We start from the raw sequence: 17030 nt of genomic DNA on the forward strand, positions 1-17030 counted from the left end.
AAAATAAATCTGTGAATATCTGTGTTAGCAGTGAATACTTACGGCTTTACCAACAGTTTGTTCTTGCAATGGGAAATTACCTGAACAACGGGCAGCCGAAGAGCAACAGGACGACCAGTTTTAAGATCAACTTCCTAACTGAGGTACAGCACGGATGTCTGTGCCTTCAACACGGTAAGCTCGAGTTCAGTGTTTAGTCGCTCATGCGCTTCTCCTTCTGTCTCTTAGCTAAGCACAACCAAAACAGTCGACGGGAAATCCACCTTTCTCCACATTTTGGCCAAGTCTTTGTGCCAACACTTCCCAGAGCTGCTCAGCTTTCCCAGAGACCTCACAACAGTGCCTCTGGCAGCTAAAGGTACAATGCTCTTAGTTAATAGTTAATATACAGTAGAATCAGGTGTGCTTCTTTTGCATATTTTATGCTGTTGTTACAGTTTGATTTGCATATTTCCTTTGAGTTTCAATGGGTTTGTTACCTCATCTCCAATATTTTCCTGTGACAGTGAACCAGAGGGCCATTACAACAGAGCTGAGTGACCTTCACTCCACCGTGCAGGACATCAGGGCGGCCTGTCAGAAGATCCAGTCTACCCCTGACGATCACTTCACTTCAGTCATGAGTGTACGATAAAACCCATCCATCTTCAAGGCTGGAGCCTATTCCAGCACACGCAGGGTGTACAATGGGTAGTTTGCATGTTATCACAAAGCTGAAACAGTAGGAACGACACTCAGATTAATGTCATAGGGAGAACATGCACACAAAGGCCCAGGTGGGCAGCAGGGTTGAACCCTTATACTGAGAGGTGACAGTGTTAACCGCTGTTCCACCATGCACCCCTACAGTAAAATCTGTAAATAAATGAATGATGTTTATCAACGGTTAAGAGTTAAAGAGACACTCTTGTGTCTTTGCAGTTTCAGCTTAGCAAAGGAATCACTTGGCTGGCCCTGTCCAGTTCTCATCGAATACAAGCACTCTGATGTTTACTACCATACAGGTTATAATATAAGTGTAAAAAATATTATAAAAGCTCAGGAAAAACTTGACAAAATCAGCTGGTTTTGTTGTCTGGGTTCCATATTGTTGAAACAAGCGACATAATGACTTGCCCGTTTCGCACTGCTAAGCTAACCGTTTCCTGGTTGTTTAGGATAGTAACACAAACACAAATAATATGATAATGTTGCACTTCAACAGTCTAATTGACCACAAAGCTACTCATTCAAACATTTATTTGTGCACTGTATCTGTCTGACATCTACAGCTATGGTTAGTTCATCATTTAATCCGAATTTAACAAGCAAGCTCCTCGGTCTGTGGGAGGAAAGCAGGGTATTTGGAGAAAAACAACAAAGAAACAATACGATACATTCCCTGTGCTCGTGTTATTAGGTGTCAGTAACCAGGAGTATAAGAGGAAAGTCCAGACATATTTGTATGGACTCTCAATAGATATCAATAACATTTCCAAACCAGGACTACTTCAGTAAAAGAGTTGTTAGTGTACAGGTGGTGGCACCTTGCTTTGCCTCAAACAATTTTGTAGCACCCATCCATTATCATGGAGGAGTGTAAATATAGAGACAAGAGAAATCAGGCATCATGGCAGCATCACTAATTGTTTTCTAAATCTTCACCCAGTTGCACCATTCATTAAGAGCCCCTGTATATTTGTATGTTTGTGCCCACAGACTTTCCTGGAGAACAGCCACCCTGCGATCCAGTCTCTTGAATCTTTGCAGACCAGAGCCATGGAGGAGTTCTCCAAGGTGGCCTCCTACTTTGGAGAGGACAGCAAGTCCTCCAGCACAGAGACCTTCTTTGGCATTTTTTCAGAGTTCGTATCCAAGTTTGAGGTGAGCTATTACTCCACTGTTCTCTGTCAAGGTGTTGATAGATGAGCAAGGCTAAATTTGACTTGTTCCAGAAGGTGACAGTCATATTTTGGATATATTCAGCAGGCGTGTGACAGACTCAAACCTACTAAACAATGAGGCATTCAAACAGTGCTCTCACACAGACCGGCTGCCTGCAGCTATAAACTGATTAGGCTGCAAAGCGGCCCTGTCTATGGAATAAATGAATGTGCTCTAAATCTGAAAATAATGGGGTAAAATGAGTATAAATAAGAGGAGATTATGGTTTTTCTTTTGCAGAGAGCTCTCAGTGAGATCCAGACTCCGGAAAACCCCAGAAGCCCCAGACTGTCTTCCCCTTTGGCCTGGTAGAAGCAAGAAATGCGGGCAGATGTCGGGCCAAACCGAAAAGGCCGGCTGGCTCAGTTTTCACTCTGCTCTCCATAACCAAAGTGCCAAGATCACACACAGACACTCAAACCAACGGGAACAGAGACCACGTCATCTATAGCAAACACAATGGAAATGCGCTGTATCTGTATGTAGATAAACCACAAGTTAACGAGTGCCCCGTGTGCAGCAGTGCTATTACTTCAGGTGCTGGTAGAGCAGGACTATTCAGGTGTCCACAGATCAATAGGAACTCCACAGCACACACGCAATACTCCCGCCACTTATCAACGTTATTTACATCTCTTTTTAATGCGCATTAATTGGTAAATTTGTAAAGATTGTTAGAAGGAAGCCTTTCAAGGCCGTTGATTGTGATGCTGCATTAAAGTGAGGTTTAAGCAACGACAACAACTGGTATGACTATTTACATGTTTATTATACGACTATATAAAGTTTATATTTTCTATCAGATCATATTTGAAAATTGTAAAGACGAAGCATAAATGTAGGCTGATGACAGTTATCTGGACTCAAGATGACTGACAGGTGTAGTTCAGTGTTAGTGTTTGATGGTGCGCTCACTGCCTCCCATACTGCAGGATATATTTTAAACATTCAGAAATAGTAGACGGTAGGAGTTTTTAAACAATTTATGTCCAAATTGTGAATCTAGAACATGAATTGTATGACTTGTAGTCATATTTATTTCCTTTACTGTGACATCTATGATGAAAATCCTTTTTCTTTTCTCTTCTGATAGAGGCGAGTTAACGTCACACACACCCAGCTCTGGTCCTAAAGTGTTGAGGATCTGATGTCTATGGAAGCAAAGCAAGGCCGTAAAGATTGTAGAAATTTACAAATTTAAGTTTTATTAATATTTTAATTTTTCTTCTTCTTGTTATTATTATTATTATTATAAAATGTGTTAAAATAACTCAAAATGTCAAAACTCATCTTGCAGTGATAAAATCAAATTTGTCATTTGAACAAACAAACAGATCTGAAGAGGATTCTTTGGCCTGCATCCTTTAAGGTTACATTGTTATGTCAGTCAAGTGTAAACACTCTACCATGACAGCTCGCAATCAATTTTTTGCCTTTGAATTGTTGCGTTGAAGACTCGGATGGAAATAAAACGGCAATAAGATGGAGTCTGACTGCTATCAGTTTGCGATTGAAGGGGGTCAAGCCGGCAATCGCATGAAATCTGTTGATGTCAAAATTCACATAAAACAAAAATTAACCACTTGTATTCCCAGTCCAGCCAGAAGCCCATAAATTCCTCCACCACTAGTGACGTAGTTGCTGCAGGTTGGCGATTTAACTGCAAATCAAATAGGTGCTAGGCAACCTTACAGGAAGATAAACAGAATACAACCAATTGGCAAACTGTTGAGTTGAATTCCCTACTGCAAAGAGAAACCACACAGATGAGTTGCGCACACTGGCGTAGACTGACTCAGAGTCAGTGTAACATGCAATCTGTCTGCGTTTATAAATTAGATGCAGACTGCAATTGTTTGGAGACATGTTGCCTCCCACCAGGCAACCGGTCTCCAAACAATTGCAGTCTCCTTGTGACTCCTCAGCAGCTGGTCACTGCAACTTACAATCCATTGCAACATGCGCATTGACCAACTGAGTAAATGCAGCCCATTTGCACCCGAACTAAAGCCTGTGAACGTCCGCTCGTATTCATCCAGCATCACTGCTGTTCTCCCTGTGAGGACTCGGTGAAATCCACGTTCATTTGCACATTTGTTTTGAGGGTTCTGAGTGACGTTTTGCAAACAATGCTGCACCTTTTACGGCCCGCCATCGGCACATCGTCAAATTCTGTAGTTTCAGAGCATGTGGGTGATTAGTGTCCTTTTTTGTTGTTGGCTGTACTCAAAGGTGAAAGCCAGCTTCGTTGTGAAGCGTGAGCTGTTTGCTTCTGGCAAACGGCTAATGGTTGTGCACTTTGTCGAGTCTTTCTAGTGTTCTGAATGCATCTCTGCTCCAACAAGTGGGCGGCCTCTGGATGAATGCGCGTCAACAGGGGGTGCGGGGAGGAAAAACACACTGTAAATGGACATTTCCTGCATTTCTGGTTGTCATGGTGATGTCATGACTCCTCTACAGTACAGTGTACCTGTAGCTGTGTTGTATTTCTGTTTATGAACTATTGAAATTGTAAATTCATTGTTTTTTGCTATGCACTGCTCATTTCTTTCTTTTTTTCTTTTTTTTTTAAAATTGTATTCCCCTGTCCTCCAAGTCCCAGTTTCACATTCTTATCCAAGTGTGTCACCAGGAAATTACCGTTTTATTTATTCTTAATGCATAGCTTTAGTCAGGCTCACGAGGTGACTGTGACCTTGTAAAAATACACTCCTAGCTGCTACAGGTCTAGTAACGGTGTTTCTCGTCCCCGTCATTTGCATGTCGGTGCAGTTAATGTATAAAAGCTGTGCAGCTGGTAGCATTTACCCTCCCTGGATATTTAGGTTTAAATACACTTCTGTTAGTCTAGCTAGGTTAACTTATTGGTTCTCTTTTATAACTGTTTTATATGTTTTCATGAAAAGTTGCTAATGTTTTGTGATCATTTTACCTTTCTGTTTGCTTTCAGATGGAGGATATGTTTAAAATGTTTTAAATAAAAACAAATGCCTGAAAGTAACGCCGTTTGATTTATCTGTGCTTTCAGGTGATAGGTTTAGAGTGACCCACGTGTTGAACGCCCATTATTATCAGCTGATAGCAGATATATAAGTATCAACATGAATCAGTCCATGTGCAAATCTCTGCTGAATTCTAATCTGCAGTAAAAGGAAGAAAGCATATCAAGTATCATAAATCGACCTGCTGATATACAGCTGTTACTCTGGACGTGATAAAACACAGAGCGCCACCAGCAGCAGCACCTGACGTGACTGTGGAAACAGTACCCTCTCCACTCTTACTCCAGACTTTAGTCAATTTAAAATGTACTTTCATCTGAAAAGGGAACAACTTAGCGACAGTTTGGTTTTGTTAGCCCACGTAAAACACTTCATCTGGTTGGTCTTTGGTGGCTTGAGATTAGGGACGTGACAGCAGCGTGACGGAGGCTCTTGGTGCACTTACACCAGCTCTAATCCACTCCTCGTGAAGGTCTCCCAAGTTCTTGAATCGACTTTTTCCAACAATCCTCTCAGGGCTGCAGTCATCCCTGTTGCTTGTGCACCCTTTCCCCTTCCAGTCATCTTTCCATTAATATCCTCTGTGGCAGCACTCTGAAGGGCCAGGCTTCTGTGGCTTACCCTCCTCGTGGAAAGCGTGGATGGTCGTCATGTGAACAGCTCAGTCTACAGTCAACTGAAATATTTTAATGACCCAAATAATCTTATTTCAGTTTAACCTGATTGTTTTAGCATAATTGCATATAGCCCTTCAGTGGCAACAGGAACAAATGTTTATAGGTAACATTTTGTTAATGCAATTTCAAAAAAAAAAAAAAGCTTTTTAAAATCATATTACAGGAATATTTTAACCCTCATTCTTTAAGGCTGTTACAGGACAAGAGTCGAGGCACAAGACAATCAACCTGGAACAGATTTAAATAGTTTCTTCATATACTTTATTTTCTTTGGAAAGGAAAGCATTCATATTACATGTTTTTCCCCCCATATTTAAGCTCACCAGACAGCATACATATAAAACTATGGAACTTAAAAATGCAGCATCATTATCATCATTTCTAGTTTAATGGCATTTGTTTGTTCTCTCAACGCACAAGGATAAGGCAGCAAGGTACAAGAGTGCACAGAGAGAGAAAGGAGGGGATCATAATGCTTTGATTGTCTCTGAAAAACACAACTCAACTTCTTTTCAGGGCAACTCCAGCATCCAAGACCTTCTCACCTGGTACCATGTTGGGTCAGCTCTCTAAGAACCAAAATCTGCATTTATCAGAGGCCAAAAAAATAATAATAACAATAAAGCAAAGTTTACACAGAAAATACAACAAAGCCATTTAAAATAAAAAAAAATCCAAAAACAACAGACCGGGCAAAAATCTAACACCACATCACTACTGAGATATCACAGCACCGTGTTCACTCAGCTCAGTGGGAAAGACAGAGAGAGAGGGGAAAAAACCCAAGCCCTCTATAACCGAGTTCACTAGAAAACCACTCAATGAGTCTGGCCTGCGCTCAAGTGCAAAATCAGCTCTTTATGCATCTTTCTGCTCAGGGTGATGTTTCACTACATTCGCTCACGCTCAGCCCCGCTGTGTGTAATACCCTGGCGAACGCCGGAGAGCACACTAAGATAGACTGGAGAAACAGAAAGGCAAAAAATACTGACTGCATTCAGGCTGGGAGGGTCAGGTCGACCCCTGCTACGTCTGCTTAGAAAACCCAAAATATATTTAAATACACAACTTCTGCAGAACAATGCAGACGCGCACAGTTTCTTATCGGACACGGCCTGAAATATACCCGCTACCGACACAGCTTCTTAGAAATACTGTGGTACTAGAAGGGAATACCCCCCCCCCCTCCATACAGTAAATGCGTATTTCATAGTTCTGGGAGGAACCAATAAGGCATGGTGCATATTTAAAGACTGCATTAAAGATGTCAAGCCACTAGGGAATGTATTTTTGTTTTAAATTGGTAAATAAATACAGGCAGGAGGAAAAAGAAATAAAAGTATAAAGGGGGAGAAAAGGGAAAGTTAAGTGTTTGAGACGACTGGAAACCTGCAGTCACAGCTACACTTCAACTGTTTTGGTTTCTATTCCATCCACCTTTTAAAAATACAACTTATTTATTTCTTGATCTAAGGCCATGTTCAACACTGAAAAATACTCACACACAGAAAACCCCCACCTCACACCAAATACAACTGAGGCCTATCAGTCCGTAGTTTGGCAGCTGCCCCACATTACCCCACCGTGTTCTTTTATATTGCCGTAACACCGTCTCTAACAGCAGTGCTGATCCAACATCTGCCCTTCGTTTCTGCTACGCTCTTCTTTGACGATTGTCTGGAGCTTGATCTGCAGGGAGTGCGGTGTAAAGACAGAGGGGCCGGTACATGTCGCAGGGTGAAGGCTTTGTATCACGAGTCTCCCTGCAAAAATCACATCTGGCAACATCATGGAGGTCGAAAAGACTGTCGGGAAGCGAGTGCCGATGACAGCTGAGACACACGAACTGCACTAAACAACAGTAGAAACAGTGGAAAACACCAATTGCATGTGGACTATAAACCAAAAATTTGGCATTTACATGACTATCACTCCTAGATTTCCTAGTACACTGTTTCACACGTATGAATTAAATTAAAAACAGAATGAAGCGAAGGAGCTGGGGGTTGCGTGTGAGATCCTTTAGCTGATGTGAGCTGGGATCAGCTCAGTTCTGTTAATTTATAGTGATGTTTTACCCCTTTTAGCTTAAAGATGTGTTATATAATCAATAACTATACTGACTGTAAGCTGTACTTATGGCATTTATAAAAGTGAAGACAACCAGTAGTAACGCTCTAAGACACACTGCCACTCATCTAGCTTACCCCCTATAATAATGTGATGTTAAAATGTGTGTGTAGTAGTGGGTAAAAATACTAATAGAGCTCGCATATAATAAACTAGCATGTCAAAGATTAATCATGTGACTGGAGAAATGTTTTATGCATTTTGCTGACAGGAAGCTGTTTGACCTCCATGATGGCCACCATTAGTTTGTTGTCCTTCATGACCAGGCACAGTTGGAGAGGTTCATCTTTTATACGAGGGCTGCAGATATGGGCAGGCGCCTCCTTATAGGACAGTGCTCTCGCTCTCCAGGTCACAGTCTTTAGGAAGAGGCGGCGAGGAGGAGGAGGAGGAGAAGGCGGTGGCAGTCGGCAGCTGCTGGTCTACTGCCGTGAGGAAAGGAATCACCGGATCTACAAAGCGGGACACATCATGGAAGACAGATTAGTTGCGGTGAGGAAACACGTAAGCTTAGTCACAATAGCAAATAATCTTTAGATAAAAGGAGATGTGTGTGGTAACAGCTGAAGCAGATAATTCCACTTACTGTTTATGTTAGCAAGGGACTGCAAATGGGTTTCCCATGCATGTAGGAATTCATATAAAACGCTACATAAACATCCCAAAAAGATAAATGCCCACATGACAAACAGCAGCCATAATGGCAAACACGTGCCCGACATATGAAAACACTTAAAGCTGCTGCAGAGCAGTCAAACTGTGTCACATTTTCCGCAGATTAAAACTAAACTGGAGCAGAGGTTTGGCAAGTGAGGAGTTCTCCAGCCAGCAGGTGGCGCTGTGCAACAGAGACTGACAAGCAGCAGTGCAACAAACCAGTGAAAGCAGAGAGAAAATGTAAAGTCCGGAAAGATGTTTCTGTTTAATTTTAGCTGGAAAACTCATTTGCATTTGAATGCAATTATTAAAACTAGGGCATTACACTGTTTTGGGGGTGGGTGGAGGGGTGGACATGATTCTGAATACTGGAAACACAAACATGCATGTTAGAGGTGCACATGAGTTAAAAAAATACAAAAGCTTAAAAACTCCACAACACGGATCACTTCATATTTCTGAAAATCTGAACGGAGTTTCCCGGACAGTGAAGGGTTTGAAAGCCTCGCTAAGAGCTGATCAGAGTTTCAAACCCCTTTGTTTGTGATTACACAGTGACAGCCGATGAAAATGACTCGTGAGCAATGACAGCTCTGATGCCAGACTGCCGTATTACCTGTAGTGAGACATTCACTTCTAGAAACATGTTTTTGAGAAGCAGTGGAAGATAAAGTGAACAGTTTAATCGAGTCCATCAGTGTGAAGCTCTCAGGTGTCTTTCCGTGTTAATGGAAAAAACACAACATTTTTAAAGTTAGTGAACAAACATAAGCCAAAGAATTCGGTGGAAAGATTTTAATAATTCGTGTTTCACCTTCAGGTATTTCTTTATATAATGGAGTAGCTAGCAAAGTCTGTATGGTACAGAAGAAGAGGACATTAATCCAATCCAACCTGTGGGAGGTGCTTAGAAAACATGGGGTGAAATGTGTCTCAATGACTCGAATGAATGGCCCACTATAAGTGGGTAAAGATCAGTGAGGCTATATTCCCTCTATACTTTGCAACTCAACTGATGAATTGAAGTTTGAGTGTTTAAAAACACAACATTTTCTTCTTTTCTTTTTTTAAAGATCTCAAGAGGAACAAATATTATCTGCAGATTTCTTCCTCATCATTCGACTGGAAGCAGCAAGTGCAACCGTATCAAATATCTGCTTTTCACATCAGAAGTGGGTTTCTCACTAAAATCCATCACACATCATGGGACAGTCGTGCATCAAAGTTTAAAAAAAAAAAAAGGATGTGAAAGAGCCGGCAGGCTGTGATGATGATATGTATTTAAAAGGAAAAAAAAAAGTGCTACTGCAAGTGTCAATTATCAACAAACCTCACAAGTGTGTCTTTAACCTGCAGAGGTATTACAGTGAAGAGTGTTAGAATTACAGTACATTAGTATTAGGTTAGTAATGACACTGTTACACACACTTCACATAAGAAACGGTACCCACCCATCATCTTGGTGCAGATCCCGTTGGTCTCATTGGTCACTGTGGTGGGTTGGGGCGGCGGGGGGATGTTGGGTCTGTTCCGTGGTTTGGGGACAGGCCGCGGCCGGGGAAGCGAGCCCGACTGGTAGGGAGATGGAGATGGGGATGGAGGGGTAACTGCATCCTGGCTGTTAGTGCAGGGTGGAGGGGTGTCTGGAGGGGTTGGGGTTCCCGGGGGTGAGGGGTCGGCGCTGTGCTGGTCTCCGCTGGGCTGGCCGAGGGATGTGGGCTGCACAGAGGGATTGGCCTGCGTCGGAGGTTCTGGGGGTGGATGGCTCGGCGCCTGGATCGGGGGCTGGTTACTCGAATGGCGCCGATGTGTGGCACTTGGATGTGAGGTGGGGGAGGTTACAGAGGTGGACGAGTGGCTAGACAGGGGTCTGGGGGTGGAACTGAAAGTCTGGGAGGAGACAGAGGATGAGGAGTGGTTTACAGAATTACAGGGCTGACTGGGTGGAGGGTTTGTGGGTTTGGGAGGAGCAGGAGCCTGCTTCTTGGTACCTGGAAGCAAAAGGTAAACTGCCATTATTGGTGGGAAACATAAATAAAAGTCCAAAAGTATACATACGATATCCATCTGTATAAGAAAATCTAGGCCCCAGTCCCACAGGCCTAGGCACCTTCTGCCAACCACAGGTCACGAGGGAAAGACGTGCATTCCCTGATCAATTGTGAGTAGCTGCTGGAACCTGAAGTGACCATTAGAGGAACTGTATTTTTTTGGGACTTGGGTACTGGCTTAATTTTTCACTAGCCATCAATCTCATACCATCTCCAAGAGCCATGCAAACAGTGATGGTCCCACCCTAAAGTCTGTTTGCATGGGTCTGGCTACTCAGAGGGAGGAATTATGGGAATTCAACCCATGCAGAAGCTGTACTGATGTCCTAAACATATTTAGATCTTTATTTAATTAGTATTTCTAAGCAATGAATGACTGACTTATTGCACCACTTTAGGGTGTAGATTCTTACCTCTGCGCATCATATGTGGACTGGGCCCCATGGATCCAGCCGCAGGGGTTCCAGTGCCCAGCTGGCCAGCAGCCTGGCTGCCTCCTCCAGAGCCATTCCTCTGGAGCGCAGGGGTTGGGGTGGATGTAGAGTCACGTAGCTTTGGGCTGCTTAAGAGAAAGAACACACACACACCAAAAAAAAAGAAAAAAAGAAGAAGCTTTAAACCATCAAGTTGGCCGAAACTGAGTAGCACATATGCAACAGCATCCAGCCTTGAATGTTTTTAAGAGCTATTAAAGTAGAATCAGATTTATTTTAGTAGTAGCAAACCCCTCTCATGTGCTGCATAGTATGTGCCACAAATATAATCTGGGAGGCTCATCTAAATTTGCTTTCCCAGTGGAGTCTGTAGAGCCAAAAAAGCTGAGCTGAATAGTGTCATCTGTCTGAAAATGAATGTTGTCTTTTCAGCAACTAAATCAAAGACACTCGTTCAGTCTTTGCATAACAGGCGCCAATGTCCAGGCTTTTCAAAGCAGTTTGAGCCAGTTAGTGTGAGTTTCCTGCTGATTCTAGTGATTTGGGGAGGAAAGCAGAGGGATGGGAAGTCAAGAGGCCCTGAGAGCGACTGTTAGTGGAATGACAGAGGCCATTGTTGTGCCATTTCAGTGGGCTGATTTTAGAGTCGTCTGCATAGCTGCAACTGGTGGTGGCGTAAGAAAACTTGTGGTTTTGTTAGAGAAACCACCAGCTGAACTAAGGTGACCATAAGAAGAGCTGATGTCTATGAGGTGCCAGTGAGCCATGCATTAATAAACCTCTCCACTTTATGCAACTAATCAGATTGACGTTGTGCGTTTACCGACAATTCACTAATGTCTTCCTGCAGTTCGAACCCTGAAAACATAAAAGCATGCATGTGTGCTTGTAAGGCATGCTACGTTTTTGCCACCAGCAGCAGAGATGCAGGGAAACACCTCTTACCTGAGCTCCTCTGTGTGCTGGGCTAGAAGCTGCTGAGCAGCTGCAAGAGCAGCAAGACCCTGTGCCAAACTTTGCTGGAAAGGATCAGACCCTGAACCCCCAGGTGAAGCTTGTGACTGGGGCTCAGCCGAGGCCTGGGGAACCTGCCCAGCCCCGTGTCCCTGTCCCTGAGCCTCCACAGGGGGTAAAGGAGGCTGGAAAGCAGGTGAAGTGTGCTGCTTTCTACCTAAAGTGTTACTGCCTCTACGAAGGGTGTGGTCCGAGTGCTTGTTAGTGGTACTACACAGGGATAGCAGGGAGACGGTGAAGGAGAGAAACAAAAACCACCAAAAGAGATTCATGATTAGGGCAGAATCACCACAGCATAACGAGAAAAGTGACCGGATTATTTACACCAACATTATCTAGAAGCATAAGAAAGCAGCTGGATTAAAATGCACAAATGAATCAGAGTGATCAGCGAGCAACTTCTGGAGGATTACTTGTCTTTGCGTCCTGTGTCGTTCTCTGGTCCCACCATGCTGCCAGGTCTCTTCCTTTCAATGGTGCCGGAGTCATAATCTAAGTGATTGTTGTGGTTGGATGCAGGTGTGGGCATCACAAACATGCCAGAAACATTGAACTCCACGTCTATAAAAACACAGTTAAGAAAAACAGGTTAAACTGTATAAAGAAAGAGTGCAGGTGGGTGTTATAGCGCCCTCTTTTGGTTAAAAAAAAAAACAGCAAACGAACAATTTAACGTAAATTTAACGTTATTCACTGTAATGCACAGAATGTTCAATCAATCCATGTTTGCATTCTTTACTTTACGCTAGCTTGTGACCTGTGATAGAGGGAGAACCTAACTGAACAAGACCATGGAGGTCTCGGGTCGTTATCCAAGCTTGTTAGACTGAAACACAGAAAACACTCATTTTTATGTGTAAGAAGAAGCAGATGTTGCCAGATGACAGATGTTTACTTTGTTTATTCTGACACAAACATTAGCCTATTATTCAGTTTACATTAGGCTGGAATGCTCCAAAAACCTCTCATAAGCTGCTCAAAAAGACAATTCAAATTTAACTGAACGAAATTAAGAATCAAAGATTTGCCTGAAAGTGTTTGTCTACAGACTGTGAAAGGAGTTTCCACAAACAGAGTCAGCAATTTACCAAAGTCCTTATTATTGTGAGGTGATAGCTCCCACTGTCTCATCATCCCTCTCTGTATGTGCACCAGAGATGCTCAATTATGGCAACACTAGTAATATATCATCTCTGCCTAAGATACAGGCCCTCAACAGAGACTATAAGAGAGGCTTTAACTAACCTGCCTGTGCAACCCAGACAAATATGCAGCTGCCTCAGAACTTTACATACATCCAACATCAGTATGGATGTCATGGTATTTCTGGCTTTTCATGATTTTGTTAAACAGTTTTTTTTCCAGGATGCAATGAATGCACACCATCCATCCTTAATGACTTTAAAAAACAAGAATTGGATGAACAAGTCTTTGGGATTTTCTGGAATCCACCAAAAGCACCTGGTCGAGGTGCGACTCTCTAAGATATTAGTGGGGGCGTGTGTGTTTATTTAACCCAGCATGTAAACTACTGACTCTGTTACATATTAACAGTAAGAGGGAGTTTTACTTTCATTTAGTTCTTCAGTTCACTGGATTTGGTGAGTGTTTAAAGCAACTTGTATGTATAAGACATCTTCCAGCCAGCCTCTAAAGTACGAAAACTGTTTGACCTTGGTCATCTTATCTCAGTCCCCTTTCACTCCTGATTATCGGCCTTGCAAGGCAATCAATATCAGCTGCCTTCCCCATGACTGCCGTATATACTGATAGGACTAATGGCTTCAAAGAAGGTAAATAAGGTCAGACTGAAAATAAGCAGCTATAGAGGAAACCCAAGACCTACCCTCAGGAAAGAACCAGTCAGCATGTTGGATAATGGGCTCAACAATGGCCACCACGTGCACAGAGGTAGCTGCAGCCATCTCAGCCAGACTCCTGGGTGTGCATACATAGATGTGCAAAAATTAGATGCTTTCTGACATAATGAGGGATGAACTGAAATAAGCTTAAATAACAGACTATCGTTTCTACGTTTTCTTCACCACCCTAGACTAGGCTCTGACCTCCCAGACACTGTTACATCTCCCTTGTTTTAAACATGACTGACAAGTAAGCTGCAACAGATTATTCTGTCTTGCCCGCTCACCCTTCAGTCTTGGCCCAGAGCAAATTGGGTCCCAGGACAATGGAAATGTTGCTAGGGGTCATTTTGTTCTGCTTGCTCTCCTGAGCCAGTTTGGCTAAAAACTTCACCAGATACCTAAAAGAAAACACGGAGGGCAGAGAGCTGAGAATAGTCTTGCGTGACAGACAAAAGCAAAATCAGTCCCTATGTAGGTTTCAGCGACTGACCTCAGGTTGTTTTTGTTGTTCTTTGGTAGTTTATCACATACAACCCAGAGCGCCTGGAGCCGTTTGTCTGGGTCTGACACACTAGAATGATAGAAGAAAGTAGATAAATAACAGCACAGCTCATTATTTATGGAAGACATAAGAAGCCAAAAATATACATAAAAATATGTATTTCAAATCCACCAAAATAAAGCATTAAAATTTAATTATTTATAGGTTTCACATGGCAAATTTAAAATTGTTTATATAAACTACCCTGCTTTTATTTTAATCAAATTCATTTGAGAGTTTTTGTCATCATTCTCACTTCTCACATTATACAGGAAACTTAAAGAAGCATATTAAAAACCTTTGATTACATGTTTATTTATCAACTTTTGAAGTTTCCGTCCTTTATAATTGCTGGTGTAATCTCCAGATGGCAAGTAATGTGCTGTGCAAAGATAGATTGAGCAGGACTATTTAGAGCCTTGCCTGGATGCCTGGATCCATTCATCATAAAGCTGGAAGGTCATTAGAGGTTCAGGGAGTTCCCTCAGGTAGGACTTTAGTGCTCCTGTAACCACACATGTGCACAATAGTTTTATTTAAAAACACTATTACAGGCAAAAATGTAGATGAAATAAAATCGAGCCGCTACGCCATTTATCAGTTAGAATCGTGAAGAGTGAAATTGAACTATCCCTGAGTTTGTCACTGAAATATGAAGAAGAAAAGACAAAGTTTGAAAGAAACATTAATTATAATAAACAGCAAATATTTGCTTGCTTTTTAGATTTTGGTCCAAATTTTACACTAAGAGATACAACAGCTGAAGAACGGTGCCGGTTTGGAACGTACCAGCGACAGCGTGGGGGTCAGAGTAGAACTCCTCCAGCTGTGAAGTGGAACAGTCGAGCGCCGCCTTTAGCTTCTTTAACTTGGATGCCCCTGCTGCAATTCTGAATAGACCCTGACACACACACACACACACACACACACACACACACACACACACACACACACACACACACACACACACACACACACACACAGAGTTACAGACGGACTCTGTATCCACTACGTATACTCCCTCTGCCAGCTGCACACAATGAAACCTTAGAGCAGGCAAACAAACACACCCACCAGTCACAGCATAGCGAGCTATTTACTTTACACATAAACAAAGGCTGTCTTCACACCATAATGACACAGACTGGGCTCACAGAGGAATGAATCAGGAAACAAATAATGTGCTTTGGAGTTAACACTTGCCCTCTTTCCTCCCTCCCTTTTTACACAATCACAGGGGAAACAAAACCTTCTGATTTATGGACAGGAGACGACCACGTCCCAGCACATTGTATTCTAAATTTGTATCAGGGTGGAGAGACGTAAACATTTCATGTCTATTCGCGTTCATCATAACATGGCGACCATTTCTCTGGAACAGCGTTACGGAAAATCATTTGCAATTTGCCCATCTCCTTAGATGTTCGTGTAAACAAACAATTAAAAGCTTAGTTTCAATTTTCTCAATGACCAGTCGAGCCGTTTATGCCACTTCTAATTAAAATGCCAGCATTACTTTTAGTTCACTGGTTAAAACGAGTAATAAAGTAAAAGCCAATAAGCTCATCAAACTAGATAAGAATTGATTTCTAAAACGAGCATCGACAACCTATCAAAAGCATTAAAAAGAGGCTGTACTAAAACCTCTTATAGAAATCAAACTTTGGCGGGAGCACACTGAGTAAATGCAGAACAACATGGAAGTCTGTGCTTTCTTAAAGCGATATGTCATCCCTGATAGGTTCCAGTCTGATAAAGAGCACAGAAACTGCCCTCACCATAGTAAGTGTTCACTGCGGTATGATGCTAATAAGATTGCTGTTCTTATTTATTTGGCTTAAGTGCAGCTGTTGACAAGACCGATCCCAAAATCCTCGCTCACTCTCTGGAGCAGTGCGTCTACGTTTTTCCAATAACGTTCTTGAGTGGTTTAGATCACATATCAGCACCTTTGGAGATCAGCTGTCAAACAGTCGTAACACTTCCTGTGGTTCTGCACGGGCAGTTGTCTCGATCAGTTACTGTTCTCATTATGCATGCTGCCACTTGGCAACCCTATGAGACAGCAAAGCACTAATCACCGTAGTTATGCAGCTGATACATGCTACATGCTAGATGACAACTCCCTTATTGCACTATTTCCAACTGATATTAACAAACGGACGAGCACATTTTAAACAAGCAAAACAGCAACAAGACAAAAATGGAAATTCTTCTAAAGCTGCTTTGGGCTGCTCCCTTATACACTGTTCAACTGCCCCTTAAGGCAAATATCTAATCATAAGTCAGCAAATGAATTAATTTATGTGCATAGACATGATTAAGATGACCCGCTGAAGGTCAAATGAAGCATCAAGGCAGTTTAAGTGGCAGATGGGCTGGTCTGAGTATTTCACAAACTGCTGATCCGCTGGCATTTTCCACCACAGTGCCACAAGTCGAATGACACAACCATGCTAACAGAGAAGCAACAGTAACTCAAATAACCACTCATTACAACCACTCCATGCAGAAGAGCATCTCTGAACCTTGAACCCGATGAGCTACAGCTGCAGAAAGCCACACTCGGCACCACCCCTGTCAGCTAAGAACAGGACACAGAGGCTACATTTCATAAGAGAAAAACATGGCCTGGTCCAATGGATGGTGAATCGGATGTAAAAAACATTGTTTCAGGATGGTGGTGTAATGTTTGAGGGATATTTTTGGGCCACTTAGTACAGCTGAACATTGTTT

The 17030-nt window shown here is 42.5% G+C and overlaps 2 protein-coding genes across 20 annotated transcripts in view; one reads left to right on the forward strand and one right to left on the reverse strand.

Moving 5' to 3' along the window:
- Window positions 1-4633, forward strand: part of grid2ipb (glutamate receptor, ionotropic, delta 2 (Grid2) interacting protein, b) — a 42303-nt gene extending 37670 nt beyond the window's left edge. For all 10 annotated transcript variants that reach the window (XM_082543561.1, XM_082543562.1, XM_082543563.1 and 7 more), the window contains 5 exons: window positions 57-143; window positions 229-358; window positions 507-625; window positions 1699-1863; window positions 2164-4633. In XM_082543561.1, the coding sequence (XP_082399687.1) occupies window positions 57-143; window positions 229-358; window positions 507-625; window positions 1699-1863; window positions 2164-2235 (573 nt within the window). In that variant the 3' untranslated portion in view covers window positions 2236-4633. The remainder of the gene's footprint in view (window positions 1-56; window positions 144-228; window positions 359-506; window positions 626-1698; window positions 1864-2163) is intronic.
- A 1213-nt stretch (window positions 4634-5846) lies between these two features.
- The window catches only part of arhgap17a (Rho GTPase activating protein 17a), a 34603-nt gene continuing 23419 nt past the window's right edge, over window positions 5847-17030 (reverse strand). For 4 of the 10 annotated variants that reach the window (XM_082543850.1, XM_082543845.1, XM_082543851.1 and 1 more), the window contains 10 exons: window positions 15084-15195; window positions 14718-14799; window positions 14244-14324; window positions 14038-14151; window positions 13735-13826; window positions 12302-12449; window positions 11820-12098; window positions 10854-11002; window positions 9841-10380; window positions 5847-8184 (listed from right to left, as the gene is read on the reverse strand). In XM_082543850.1, the coding sequence (XP_082399976.1) occupies window positions 8057-8184; window positions 9841-10380; window positions 10854-11002; window positions 11820-12098; window positions 12302-12449; window positions 13735-13826; window positions 14038-14151; window positions 14244-14324; window positions 14718-14799; window positions 15084-15195 (1725 nt within the window). In that variant the 3' untranslated portion in view covers window positions 5847-8056. The remainder of the gene's footprint in view (window positions 8185-9840; window positions 10381-10853; window positions 11003-11819; window positions 12099-12301; window positions 12450-13734; window positions 13827-14037; window positions 14152-14243; window positions 14325-14717; window positions 14800-15083; window positions 15196-17030) is intronic. The other 6 variants (XM_082543847.1, XM_082543852.1, XM_082543849.1 and 3 more) reach the window with 3 other exon arrangements.

Source organism: Aulonocara stuartgranti (assembly GCF_965226115.1).
Source record: "Aulonocara stuartgranti genome assembly, chromosome: 8".
Taxonomy (NCBI): Eukaryota; Metazoa; Chordata; class Actinopteri; order Cichliformes; family Cichlidae; genus Aulonocara; species Aulonocara stuartgranti.